Source organism: Engraulis encrasicolus, chromosome 10, assembly GCF_034702125.1.
Source record: "Engraulis encrasicolus isolate BLACKSEA-1 chromosome 10, IST_EnEncr_1.0, whole genome shotgun sequence".
NCBI classification, from domain to species: domain Eukaryota; kingdom Metazoa; phylum Chordata; class Actinopteri; order Clupeiformes; family Engraulidae; genus Engraulis; species Engraulis encrasicolus.
Window position 1 is genome coordinate 48,986,643 of NC_085866.1, and position 15,000 is coordinate 49,001,642.

The 15,000-nt window shown below is 46.7% G+C and overlaps 2 protein-coding genes across 7 annotated transcripts in view; both read right to left on the minus strand.

Annotated features, from left to right (window-relative positions):
- arhgap46b (Rho GTPase activating protein 46b) overlaps positions 1 to 7,119 on the minus strand; it is a 196,752-nt gene extending 189,633 nt beyond the window's left edge. Inside the window, exon 1 of the mRNA XM_063209164.1 lies at positions 6,950 to 7,119. Coding sequence (XP_063065234.1) covers positions 6,950 to 6,963 — 14 coding nt within the window. The 5' untranslated portion in view covers positions 6,964 to 7,119. The remainder of the gene's footprint in view (positions 1 to 6,949) is intronic.
- A 5,443-nt stretch (positions 7,120 to 12,562) lies between these two features.
- Positions 12,563 to 15,000, minus strand: part of sulf2b (sulfatase 2b) — a 376,002-nt gene continuing 373,564 nt past the window's right edge. For 4 of the 6 annotated variants that reach the window (XM_063209167.1, XM_063209168.1, XM_063209165.1 and 1 more), the window contains 3 exons: positions 14,709 to 14,742; positions 13,805 to 13,858; positions 12,569 to 12,643 (listed from right to left, as the gene is read on the minus strand). In XM_063209167.1, coding sequence (XP_063065237.1) covers positions 12,613 to 12,643; positions 13,805 to 13,858; positions 14,709 to 14,742 — 119 coding nt within the window. In that variant the 3' untranslated portion in view covers positions 12,569 to 12,612. Of the gene's footprint in view, positions 12,644 to 13,804; positions 13,859 to 14,708; positions 14,743 to 15,000 lie in introns of all 6 variants that reach the window. The other 2 variants (XM_063209170.1, XM_063209169.1) reach the window with 1 other exon arrangement.

Below are 15,000 nucleotides of genomic sequence, written 5' to 3' on the forward strand. Positions count from 1 at the left end.
GAGAGAGAGAGAGAGAGAGAGAGAGAGAGAGAGAGAGAGAGAGATGATGAGGGGGGTTGCTGTAAAAGAGAGAGAGAGAGAGAGAGAGAGTGTGTGAGTGAGTGTGTGTGTGTGTGTGTGTGTGTGTGTGTGTGTGTGTGTGTGTGTGTGTGTGTGTGTGTGTGTGTGTGTGTGAGAGAGAGAGAGAGAGAGAGAGAGAGAGAGAGAGAGAGAGAGAGAGAGAGAGAGAGAGAGAGAGAACATTGATATTGAGAGAGGATTTTGTATTGACATTCTGGACGAACAGAGAAGGGCCTGCGAACCTGAGGTTTTAATTAGTTTGAATGACTGCTGTGTGTGTGTGTGTGTGTGTGTGTGTGTGTGTGTGTGTGTGTGTGTGTGTGTGTGTGTGTGTGTGTGTGTGTGTGTGTGTGTGTGTGTGTGTGTGTGTGTGTGTGTGTGTGTGTGTGTGTGGTGATTGAGGAAACATCTGCTGGAATAAACACAGTGAACCCTGCTACTGCTGTGGGAATGTGGCCTGCTGGGGAATCGTGTGTGTGTGTGTGTGTGTGTGTGTGTGTGTGTGTGTGTGTGTGTGTGTGTGTGTGTGTGTGTGTGTGTGTGTGTGTGTGTATATGTGTGTGTGTTTGTGTGTGCGTGCGTGTGCATTCATTCGTTCGTGCGTGCGTGTATGTGCGTGCATGTGTGTGTGTGTGTGCGTGCGCGTGCATGTGTGTGCATATGTGTGTGGGTGGGGGTATCTATAATCTATGGAGAGAGAGAGAGAGAGAGAGAGAGGGCCACGCTCACTTTCACTCCTCCTGAGCAGTAGTTATTAAAGTGGGCTTTTCCAATTAGAGGGGACTTAAAGAGGACCACTGCAAAAGACAGGGGACAGAGGGGCCCGGGGCAAAGAAGGACGTGTATGTATGTATGTGTGTCTGTCTGTGTGTGTCTGCGTGTGTGTGTGTGTGTGTGTGTGTGTGTGTGTGTGTGTGTGTGTGTGTGTGTGTGTGTGTGTGTGTGTGTGTGTGTGTGTGTGTGTGTGTGTGTGTGTGTAGGGATCAGAGTGTGTGTGTGTGTGTGTGTGTGTGTGTGTGTGTGTGTGTGTGTGTGTGTGTGTGTGTGTGTGTGTGTGTGTGTGTGTGTGTGTGTGTGTGTGTGTGTGTGTGTGTGTGTGTGTGTAGTGATCAGAGTCCGTGTGTGTGTGTGTGTGTGTGTGTAGGGATCAGAGTCAGGCAAAGACAAGGGAGGCGGACCAGTCTGATTGCTCTTGTCTGGCTTTATGAGGTCTTACCACTTTGCTGTCTGTTTCCCTTGAGGATCCCCCCCCCCAACCCCCAAAACACATACACACATGCCCAGACACACACACACACACACACACGCAGTCACACACCCTCCCCCCATCTATCTCCCTCCTCTAAACGACTCCTTCCATTGAGTCTCTCTGTCCCACACTCTCTCCTCATTCTCTTTTCCATCCATCCATAAGTGCTCCCAGACGCTCGGGGATGCCAAAAAAAAAGTTGTGTGGTTGAGATGTTACCCCAACACGACAAAAAAGGGAAATAAAACTCCCCAGCAGCAGAAGCGGCAGCAGCAGCAACATCTCCTCAAGCTTCTGCTGTTTCCGAACGTCTGTCAGCCCTCCAACAGCCACCCGATCCCCCCAACCCAGCGGTTCCCAAACTGGGGGTCGGGGCCCCTATTTGACACAGCAATCCATTTGTATTCTTATGTCCAAAAGGGGGTCCGGGCAGAACAGGTTTGGGAACCACTGCTGTTAACCCAACCCGACCTGACCCACTCTCCTACCCCCTAGCTGTCTCCACTACTGAAGCAGCCAGCACAGCAAATCAAAGTCAGTGGAGCACAATACAAGAACATTCTGGACGAGTAATGACTCTAACATGCATTACACAGCGAGCGATGTCATGCAGAGCAGTGGCACAGTGAAAAAGAGCAGTGTCATTTCAACACTTAGAGAGTGGATTTAACTTCTTCTACTTGTAGAGTGTGCTTGGTCCCAGAGTACTCTATATGTGTTGAGTTAACACTGCATTTTTTTACTTGAGTTTTCACAACTAGAGTAGCTGGCTGGATGAACAACAGTACATTTTGTATTAATAATTCAGCACTTTAAGAGTAGAAGCATCTAGAAGTGTGCTAAAATCCACTCTCTTCGTGTTGAAGTGACACTGTAACGTTTACTATGTAGCGAAACGTTTTCCCCTCCTCGTGTCCATAGTACAGCCGGCGTAAAACAGCTCACAACAGATCCAGATCCAAGGGCCAGAGGCCAAGGGGCCAGGTGCCCGGTCCACAAACCCAGAGTCAATGTTCCAGAACGGGGGGCTGTTCTGCTGGCCTGGCCTGGCACGGCTAATGGCCTGGTCCTAAAACACACAGGGCTCCTGTCGGGCCTATCTTAATGAGGAAAGTGTTCACAGACGGCCCTAACTGTAGCCGGGAGTGAGCAATCTTAAACACTAACACTAACCACCCCAGACCAGACCACCTTCTTGCGCCGGATTGCCCTTAGGTGGGTGGGATGGCAAAAAGCACACAGACACACAGACACACAGACACACAGACACACACACACACACACACACACACACACACACACACACACACACACACACACACAGACACACAGACACAGACACACACACACACACACACACACAGAATGGCAAGGTGGGTGGGGGTGGAGGGGTGGGGGGCAGAAAGCTGGCACACACACACACACACACACACACACACACACACACACACACACACACACACACAAAACAAACTGCCGGGTAATTTTCATATCAACGCAATGGGGAGCATTCCCGACTGGCTTGCGTTCCCCGAGTTACTCCGAGTATAATTCCCGACTCCTTCTTCAGGGCCAAACCATTCCAGACGACCGCAGACAGGGGACCCACTGGGTGATTACAAGACTGTCACCTCATGGAGAGAGCGGAGGGGAAAGCACACGCACACAGACAGTACACACACACACACACACACACACACACACACACACACACACACACACACACACACACACACACACACACACACACACACACACACACACACACACACACACACACACACACACACACTGACATTCACACTCACAAACTTTGCTCATGGTGGTTCAGAGGTCTTGGATTTCACACCCCAGTTAAGTGACATATTGTCTTCTCCAACAATGTCGGTCACCAAACCACACGACACTTCCATAAAAAGCACAACATTTTCTTTTCTCTCTCTCTTTCATTTTCTACAGGGCATGAGTGCTTTCATCTATTCTCGAACTGACAGCAGCACCATGTGATGACATCTCAGTGTCAAAGTCCAGTATGACGACTGGCATTCCCGTCTACTGTACATCCCACAGAAGTGGTGAAGCTCGTCGGATATCGTCACTGTCTGGCAGAAACTTCATATCTCCACCTTTCAGAAACATATACATTATTTATCTAATTATTTCTAAAGATATTATTCAGTACAATTGGTCAGCGAAGTGGGACGAAAGCAAGTGAACTGGGTAAAGTGAAGCGAAACATATTCGGCCAAGTTCTAATAAGTTACGCGTTTTGCCTGCAGTGGCCAATCAAATCAGCAATGACCTGGTGACTAGTGACTTGTCGGAATGGAAAACTTAATTTCTCCTTCTGTTCGCTCATTTCGCCTCCATGTATCCGGCGGCGTAACATGGACCTGGTAACACATTGAAGACACCTCCAGGCTCCAGAAATGGTTTCCCTGCAGAAGGGGACTTTCACTGGGAGCGTCCCTGCAACAGTGGAGCTCTACTTGGAGGGAGTTGAGGTCTTTTTACCCCATGCATGCCCAGAGCGGAGGAGATTAGGGGAAGGCCTGATCACTAATTCATGATCACTTGTCCAGGTCCAGCTGTCCGACCCGAGGCCAGCTCCCATTCAATTGTGTAGTGGGGAGGGGAGGAGCACCTCTCTATTGTCCTCACACACACACACACACACACACACACACACACACACACACACACACACACACACACACACACACACACACACACACACACACACACACACACACACACACACACACACACACACACACACACAGCCTTTTTCCTCTCATCATTGCTAATTCTCCATGACTGATCAGGTAGCATGTCCACAATGGCCAGCTAATAGGCTGCTCTGTAGGAGGCCATGCTGGATGCTGCATCCAGCCACAATGGGCACCTTTCAACCCAAACCTGCAGCAGTCAGCACAAATGGCAGGTGATCACGAAGGGATGATCAGTGAAACACACTACACATTACACGCACACACACACACACACGCACACACACACACACACACACACACACACACACACACACACACACACACACACACACACACACACACACACACACACACATGCATACGCACACACACACACACACACACACAAACACGCACACACAAATGACACCAATAAATATATTCGTGGCATGCTGAAACAGAAAGTTCAAACGCCACCGTCACAGGAGAACAGAGCATATCAAGACACATCCATCCACAAGGTCATTAACAGCTGAATGACTGCCCGCGTAGTAATGAACTGAAGACAGACATACAGTGAGGGAAAGACAAAAACATCAAAAAACACACACACACACACACACACACACACACACACACACACACACACACACACACACACACACACACACACACACACACACACACACACACACACACACACACACACACACACACACACAAGCACTGACATTCAGACTCACAAACTTTGCTCATGGTGGTTCAGAGGTTAAGACACACACACACACACACACACACACACACACACACACACACACACACACACACACACACACACACACACACACACACACACACACACACACACACACACACACACACACACACACACAAGCACTGACATTCAGACTCACAAACTTTGCTCATGGTGGTTCAGAGGTTAAGACACACACACACACACACACACACACACACACACACACACACACACACACACACACACACACACACACACACACACACACACACACACACACACACACACACACACACACACACGCACACACACACACACAAAGTATCAGCAGCAGTAGCAGTAGCAGTAGCCCAGGGCCCATACAGTGCAGAAACAGCATAGGGCCCAGTGCCAAGAGGAGAGCATGAGCACCACAGCAGGTCTAGGGAAGATACAGCCCAACTGGGACGACATTACAGGGCTTTAAAGAGCCTTGTTTTTGGGCTTCGACTCGGCTCTGCTCTGGGGCCTGCCCGCCTGCCTGCCTCGTCCAGCCCTAGCCAGGCCCAGCCAAGCCAATTTGTAATTTCATCTGAGAAGACTCTAAAGTGGAAACTAGTCATTAAATAGCTACCAGGAAAGTGAAGCGGCCAGACCAGCTCCGAGCCGTCTTCTTCTTCCTCCACGCCACAACAAAGCAAAGCTTACAGATTTGCAGCCAGCTTACCATACCCGAATCTCAGCAGCAACTGTAAAAGATACAGCACACTTGTGTGTGTGTGTGTGTGTGTGTGTGTGTGTGTGTGTGTGTGTGTGTGTGTGTGTGTGTGTGTGTGTGTGTGTGTGTGTGTGTGTGTGTGTGTGTGTGTGTGTGTGTGTGTGTCACACAAAAGAGTGCTGAAGCTTGTGCAATCTTAGTCTATTTCAGTCACTTGCCCTTCCAAAGAAACTGTGATAGGGCTACTGTACCACCTACAACTCTGAGAAAGAAAACATTATTGTGTATTCCAAATAATAATTAACGGACTATTACCCATTTATAAATGTTCACTGCATAGTCGTCTAGGTCTGCATTTCACATGTAGCTGGACCAGGTGAGAGAATGTTCAGGTAACAAGATGAGTGAAATCTTTCAGCACGTGCGTTGAAGGAACGTTACTGTTACTGTAATGTGAATAACTTTTTAGTTAGTTACTCTTGCTGCACACAATCAGTTCAATCATAACACAGCAGGCCTAATGGGAAAGTTTCATTTCCAAAGTGGACATAGTTGTTGCGTAGGCTACTGGTGTAGCCTAATGAGCCCATTAGTGAACAATAGAAACATGACAAAATGCATAAAACGTGACAAAAGACAACGTCCATGGTGCCACAACGTTGACACCTGGGAGACGACGAGGCATATGCGTGAGGGCGGCGGCATGGGGAAGCAGAGCGCGAGGGCACTGAAGCGAGGAAAACCGGCACCCATAGCTCCATACCAAGAGCATCTGCTCCCAAACCCGACTGCCAAGTTCAGGCACCCCATTATCCGACTAATTTATTTATTCGTTCCCAAATTTGACTGCTCATCTAATGTGGATGTTTCTTGGCCGTTCCGGGTTGCTTTGGCAAGGGCTGATCATTCCCTCCAAGCGAACCTGCCAATAACAACTTTTATATTTCTGGTAGTCTGATTAATAGGGGGCATCGTTTCCTCGGTTATTGACAAAGAAATAGTCTGAGCCAAACTGCAGACTATAACACGGGTGACAGCCCAGCTGATCAAAACAGGCTACCAACCAGACTTCCCTACCGGTAAATGGCTGTGAGCTGGCAGTGCCAATGTAATAGTAACCTTTGAACGGGTTGTTACTTTCTTTCAAACCAATCACAGGTGACTTCTATACAAAAAGTACGAGATTTAACTTACAATGTGGCACTGTAATCAGTACACAACTAAAGTGTATTTTGCTGAAGCAATTCAACCTTGTGTTTTCACTCAAAACCAGACAAATTTAGGGTATAACAAAATCTCGTCAATCTCGTAAAAGTTAGAATAGCTACCTGTAGGTCCAGTGTAGCAAACTGCCTGTCATGAATGGAACGTTCTCAAGAGAGCAACTTGACTATTCATCCATCCAACATGACCAAGTTCATTTAGGTGTTTCAGCCTACCCACACCGAAAACCCTTGGGAAGTCAAACTTCTTACCTTGGCTCGGACATTTTCCTCACATCGTACGCATGGGAAAGTTGAAATGAAAGTATCGCGCGTACAGTTTTCCCACACAAAAGAAGGCGATATGTGACCAAATCAATGTGGATTCTCCCTCAGCAATGCCCGACAGAACGAGTGAGGTAGAGGGCCAGAGTTTCCCCGCCCTCCGCTGTTGGGGTCGGTCTATCCCGTGTTGTAAGGATTCGTATGGCGTGTAATCTGATATCAGTACTGTATCAGACACGACCATGTTTTGTGAAGCGCTCACAACCCTTGCAATACTTGCACGAGGAATTCTTTGGCGTCATCTAGCGGCGATTCTTTCAGTTACATATGGCTATTAGTGTCCTCTGGTCAGCACTCTGATAGGCTATCAGGCATGCCTGACTGTGTAGTCATCATCTAAGTGAAATAATAATAATAATAATAATAATAATAATAATAATAATAATAATAATAATAATAATAATAATAACAAAAGAGCACTGGTACCATTGGAATTCAAAGGCCTATTAAAAATAATAGGCTACCCCAATTATTAGACATGACCCACCATGCCACATTTCTGCTGTGGTGTGATTCACTTTGTCAAATAGGCTAGGCCTATATAGGCTACTGGGTTTCCTTTATAAGGGGTTTTAAGTGTGTTTCATCCTTTATTCCTCTGGATCTGGCCATAATAGAGTATGTTGTTGTTGTTGTTGTTTTTATTGTTGTTTCTGCTGTTGTTTTTGTTTACAAGCTAGCATGTCCTCTGTGTTTGCACTGATTCTAAATAGAAAGCAGCTGTAGTGGTTCCATCACATTTAGCCTATACTGTACATTCACATTTGCATATCTGCATTTCAAAGAGATTTCTATTTGTCCATACCCCTTCTGACTTGATAGGCCCATAAATCTCTCTGCTTTCACTTGTCTGAGGACCGGTGAGGGCCTCAGCAGACGTGTTTAGTGAAACTGGGGCTGTCTGGATTGCCATACACCACACCATTGGCGAAGAGGAGCTTTTTAATCAATCTTCTCTTTGTTTTGCTGAGAGCTGGGCTGTGTCCTTCAACATGGAATGCAGGTTAAGGAACTACGTCCGCCAGGGTTACTATGACGCGTACCATCAACATTCCTACCAAGGTTCCTCTCCACTGATTGGTCAACTCAGAGCAGGTTTGATTGTGAAATAGCATCCTTACAGTAAACTCTGGGAGTTCACTCTGGGACTGCTGGGAGTTCAAGCATGTGTGTGTGTGTGTGTGTGTGTGTGTGTGTGTGTGTGTGTGTGTGTGTGTGTGTGTGTGTGTGTGTGTGTGTGTGTGTGTGTGTGTGTGTGTGTGTGCGCGTGTATGCATATGTGTGTTTTGTGGGTGTGCGCGTGTGCGTTTGTCAGTGCGTGTCTGTGTGCATTAGTTGTGTGTCTATATTAGCTGTCCTTGTCAAGTCAAGGTCATGTGAAATAACTGGACACAAAAATCAGTTGTAAAAAACAGTGGTTGGGCATTCAACACTTTATTCACAAACTAATAACCGCTATTAAATGTCCACTGATAAAACTGAAAAGAAAACAAAAAATAGAGGAATGATAAAATCTATGTAACTGTACAAGTCATTGTTACGTTAAAAGCCATCTCTATTCTTCTTCCATATACGAACGTACAGCAGTCCCTTCAAAAGTGCAGAGGCAAAAAGTTTCATTCCTTTCTCTAACTGTCCTCTTCATCATCATCTTCATCATCATCATCATCATCATCATCATCATCATCACCATCATCATCTTCATGTCACTCCATTATTTAAATTCAATCAGTTATTTATATTTATTAGGCATGAGGGACCATACAATTCAAACAACACACACTTATCTTGTATAAAAACAAATCTCTGTATAGACAGTCCAGGTCGGCTGATAGGGTTTTTTGTATAGGGTGGCATTAAAAGTGCAGCTAAAATAACAATCAGTCAGATAAGGAGGAGTTTATGGCATGGCAAGGTTGGGGCATGGAGTCTCTTTGAACCAGATGTTGTGTGTAATGGAAAATATATCTTAAAAAAAAAAAAAACATTGAAATGAATAGTGAACATACATTCAAACACATACAGCAAAGTTTTTCTGTTGATATATATAGATTTTGTTTTCCAGAAGACAATAGCACCATGTCATATAAGCAGAGACAAACCAAGTACAAACTCTGTCCTAGTGGTGGTGGCTGTGCATGGTGGAATGTGTCTTTGTCCAGAATGTGTTGCTGTGTGAGGGAATAAAGAGTTGAATGATGATGTATTGAAAGAAAAACGACCGGTGAAAAACAAAACAAACAAAAAAACGCCCCATAAAATGTGGATGTGAAAACTGCATGTTCTTAGACAGGGCCCAAGATGCTTCTGGTCCCCATTTCATTAACTGAAAGCAACGCGCTGTGTGAGCTAGAGGCCCCTTTTCAGGCTGTTTAAGTTGAATGCTGGGAGAGCGACTGGTGGAACAGTGCGGCTCATTGTGTGAGTTTACAAAGACAAAAAGAGAAGAAGAAGAGGAAGAAAAAAAAAACAAGTCTTGGTGCTTGGCAATATGGCGACAGTATAAGCAAAGTTAGTCCAGGCATCTGTGTTCAGACTGAGCCAGAGGCGTGGAAAAAGAAGGTCCTTTCACTTCGTAACTGAAGTACTGAAGTAGGTAGAATCGTCAAGAGTCAAGCAAAGGCAAAAAGTATATATTTCATAATATAATATTCATATATTCATATATATATTTATATGGGACTGCTGTCCAATATTGTTTTTCATTTGTTCTTAAACAAAATGGCAAACATTAGGGCACATTTAGGAGACAACATTGACAATGATGATACATCTAAAAATATTGTTTTCTTTTTTTTTCTTGTTTTCATACGTATTTTTTAAAAATCTAACGGAACACAAACAAATATGAAGAGGAAAAATAGCTGCAACACTGTAAATGGATGGCACTGGAGCATAAGATGACGTCACATTGACACGGTCAATTATGCAGATTACAACATACATACATTCCCCCTAGTCACTCCACGGATTTAAGACAAGGGCTGCTTGTGTGTGTGTGTGTGTGTGTGTGTGTGTGTGTGTGTGTGTGTGTGTGTGTGTGTGTGTGTGTGTGTGTGTGTGTGTGTGTGTGTGTGTGTGTGTGTGTGTGTGTGTGTGTGTGTGTGTGTGCACGTGCACGTGCACATGTAATTAAATGTGTAAGTAATGTTTTGGAAATGTTTCTTGTGTTGTTTTCCATGTCCATGCCATGTTAGGATCGGACATTTGAAACTCTTAAAATCACTATGGTAACAACACCACACAGTGACACACATACACACACACACACAGGTCACACCAATCAATTACAACAAAGCCACCGTGTCTTCACTGTGCAAGTCGCACAAGGTTGCGTCAGATTAAAAAAGAACATTTCTCATAGATAACTCAATGTGCCACAAACACTGAAGCTGTGCTAAGGAAAGGGTCAAGGTAAGGGGTCAGGGATGGTAGGCAGTCACAGATGACTAATATAAAAATAAAACCAAAACAAAAAAAGAAAATAATACAAATAAGTAAGAACATGTTAACATGGTCACAATATAAAATCTTTTTCTGGTGTAACTTGATAAGTCTGGAAAATCAATCAAGTGTTTTTAATCTCCCACAAACCCCCCACCCCCCACCCAAAATATTTCAAACAAAAACATTTCATGAATGTATGTGTGTGTGTGTGTATGTGTGTGTGTGTTAACTTCTATCATCAGTCACGTGTGCTATGTTCCATGCCTACGTCTCTTGCTGATGGTGTTTGTTTGGTGTTGGAAACCTCCGAGGTATCCCAGCCAACCAACAGGTGGCGCTGTGTTGAGATGGAGTGCCAAAGGTCAAAGGTTAGGAGTCAGGGGGGGAGGCATAGACAAATATACACATCTGTATACAGTATGTCTATGGGGCGAGGTGGGATAGAGGAGTGCTCATAGACATCAACTGTAGACATCAGTGATGGGCAACCTGGATTCCTTAATTTACCTCAAGTGCCACAGTCCAAATGACCTGGGTTTATCTGTCCAATTCAAGCAGGTGATCATTCAACCAGGCCATCACCATGTTCAATAGGACAGGTCTAAATAAAAAGGAGAACATCTGCACACTTCATTTTTTTTGCACAAGAAAAGACCTGAAGTGTGCGGATGTTCTCCTTTTTATTTATAAAAGTTTTCCACTAAATCTGGCACCTTCTCAACAGATGAGCTGTGACCCTTCACGACTTTACTTAATTGGACAGGTAAGCTGAGGTCATTTGGGACATGTGGCACTGGATTGTAGCGAGTTAATCCAGGCTGCCCATCACTGGTATACAAGTCTGAAATACATTTATACGGCTATGGGAGCAGTCCGGGGTGGGTCAGCCGTGGAGTCTCTGGACATCATTGGATTGGACAGATATTGGTGTTGGAGACCACGCGGGGGGTAAGACGATGGTGATGGGGTCCTCAGTTCAGTTCAGTTCAGTTCAGTTCAGCTCCAGGTGTCATAGGAAGCCAAGTTAGTTCACTCAGACCTCTTCGACAGGGGACCCTGTACTGGAGTCAATGTAGCAGGGTTGCGAGGGCCATATGTGTAAAACCCTGTGTGTCAATGTTGTTGTTGTTGTTGTGTGTGTGTGGATTGGAAGGGCAAGGGGTATTTGGAGGTGTGTGTGTGTGCGTGTGTGTGTGTGTGTGTGTGTGTGTGTGTGTGTGTGTGTGTGTGTGTGTGTGTGTGTGTGTGTGTGTGTGTGTGTGTGTGTGTGTGTGTGTAGTAGTAGTGTGTGGGTCAGTGGCTCTCATAGTCATACGGGTCCCCCGTCTCTGGAGTCTTTGAGGAACTCACTGCAGTCACACATAGAGGGCCTCAACAACCTCCTCCGGCCCATCTGTCTTCTGAAGGGCTCGTCCTCCGCACTCCCATCCTCCTCCTCATCCTCCCCCTCTTCATCCTCATCCTCATCCTCCCCTTCCTCGGGTAGGGTGTTCCTGTGCTCCTCCAGAAATTTATCCAGGAGTCGTGAGGAGGAGGAGGAGGAAGAAGAGGAGAGCTCCCAAGCGTCCCTCTCCATGTCTGAAGGAGATGACGTGGGGAAGGTGTTGGAGAAAGAAGAGGAAGAGGAGGAGGTGGAAGAGGAGGAGGAGGAAGGTGGGGAGGTGGTGGAAGGGGCTCTGGGGTCCCGGTCGAGCCCCAAGGCTTCTCTCAAGGCCCCAGCCCCCGCCTCCCTCAGCAGCAGAGCAGGCGTGGCCAGAGTGGTCAGGTAGCCGAAGGCCGAGGAAGCCGATTGGCTAGTGGACGACACCAGTGCCCCGCCCTTGCCCCCACCCTCCCCCTCCGCCATCGGCTCCAGGGGCTGGCGCTGCCGTTGCCGGGGGTTGTTGTTGTTGCTGTCGTCGTCGTACGGGTTGTTGTCGTTGCTTAGCAACGCAAACATGCGGTCCACGGCGCCGCTGAAGTGCGTCCAGTCCTCCAGGCTGATGTTGAAGTCCAGTTTGAGGTCGTAGGCATGCTCGTCAAGTCTGTACAAGGGTTCAAGTTCTGACCAGTTGGGTGTGCCGGTGCCGGAGAAGAGGGGCCGCCGCCGGTTCTCCTCCTGCGCCTCCTCCTGCTGATTGGCTGGATTCGAGGCCTCAGGGGAGTTAGCCCTCCCAGCCCTCCCAAATCTGTCCTCTGGGGGTGTCAAAGACAAACACACACACACACACGCACGCACGCACGCACGCACGCACGCACGCACACACGCACGCACACACACACGCACAAACACACACACACACACACACACGCGCACACATGGGACCACACATTTGTTCGTACACACACACACACACACACACACACACACACACACACACACACACACACACACACACACACACACACACACACACACACACACACACACACACACACACACACACACACACACACACACACACACACACACACACACACAGACATTTACATACACAAACAAACACAGAAAACAAGTATTAGTTACCTGTAAGTACACCAACCAAACACCCACACGCATACAGCATAATACATGAACAAATACCTACTCTCTCACAATTCATTGACGTGTGAGAGCATGTCAACAAAAACTAAAGCAAATGAATAAGCATCTTCACTGCTTCCTTTTCACTTAAGTTTACATTTTCTCAGTCACACTCAAATATATTTGCCGTCAGTGGATGGTTCCGAGGATTTCTTTTTGAATCAATAATTGTAATGACACATCCTATAGAACAGTTGTGAAGTGTGACAACAATCGTGCATTATTCATTTCGATTACAATTAAAATGCATCACACCTAAATAGCATGAAATTATTGTCATATGAGTCATCGATGAAGTATGGCATGGGTATGGTGATTTTTGTATGCCGGTGGACAGGGGGCCATGGATGGTGGGTGGATGGATGAATGGGGCCCTCTTGTGGTCAAGGCCAGAACAGCGTGAAATGGGAGCAGAGAGCAGAGCAGGGCAGCGCAAACCCTGGCTGCATGCAGTCGGGAAAAGAAAGAAGAGTTCTAGTCAGACACAATCAAGACAAAGTCGGCTCAGACAAGCCTAGAGCAACCATGCAAGCTTTAAAGGAAACAATGCAGAAAAAAGAAGAAGAAGAAGAAGAACCAGAAGAAACATATTAACAGGCAGAGGACGGAACGGAAGGAAGAAAGGACGGAAGAAAATGAAAAAGAAAAGAGAAGAGAAAAAAAGGAAAATGGTGAGTTTTAAAAGAGAGAGGTCTGGTGGTGGCCCGGTGGCTGTGGCATCGAGTTGGCCCCCCAGGCAGGGGTGACAGCATAGCAGGGATTTCCAAACTCACAGTGATTTGGAGACGGGCTTCCTCACTTTAGGCCACTTGCGACGTTGAAACTGCCTAATGCGACAAGCAACAACAAGACACACTTGTTACCCTGCCCCAGCAAAAAAGCAGGCAAGAGACCATCCGAAAGCACACACAGCAAGCACAGACTCACACAATCACATACACGTGCAAGAGCAAACACGCACAATCACACACACTCGCACACACACGCACATGCATGCACGCACGCACGCGCCCACATACACACGCACACACACACAGAATTGATATCAAGAGCACTGAGTGATCAGCAGAGTCATGCAAGAAGCAAAACAGAAGGTTTGATTAAGGCAGAGAGAGAGAGAGAGAGAGAGAGAGAGAGAGAGAGAGAGAGAGAGAGAGAGAGAGAGAGAGAGAGAGAGAGAGAGAGAGAGAGAGAGAGAGAGAGAGAGAGATCAAAGACATAGCAAGAGGTCCACCACAGCTCCAGAGGATGGATCCCATTAGTGTACCACAGCACACTTGGCCTGGGCTTGGCTCGGCTTTCTCATCCAACACCACACCTCTTAGGTGCAGCCATGTAGTATTCTATTGCATTTTCCACACAGCAGGACTGTGTGTGTGTGTGTGTGTGTGTGTGTGTGTGTGTGTGTGTGTGTGTGTGTGTGTGTGTGTGTGTGTGTGTGTGTGTGTGTGTGTGTGTGTGTGTGTGTGTGTGTGTGTGTGTGTGTGTGTGTGTGTGTGTGTGCCTGTGTGTGTGTGTGTGTGTGTGTGTGTGTGCGTGCGTGCATGTGTATGTGTGTATTTAGTGTTTGTGATCTGTCTTTGGGTGTAAATTGGGTTGGGTTCGGTGAACGTTTCAGTGACATTTGTGAGTAGTGCTTTCATGTGTTGAAAACTCTACTGGTGTGAAAAAAGATACCTGTATTCATCAAAGCTGCTGCGCTCTTTATCGCCTGAAGGAAAGACAACATCACGGGTTAGATGAGGGTGGGGGGTCACACAAAGGTCACACAAAGGTCATACAAGGGTCACAGTAAGGCACAATGCGTCTCCATAGTAACCCTGGTGCTGTTTACATTTGACAGCATTCAAATTGTTTTAGCTATGGGCAGCAGGGGCGGAGCTATGGAGGGGGCAAGCGGGTCATTTGCACCCTCCTATATGGGTGGTGGGGGCCCTGTTGTCACCTTGACAGGCTGTATGAGGGGCTC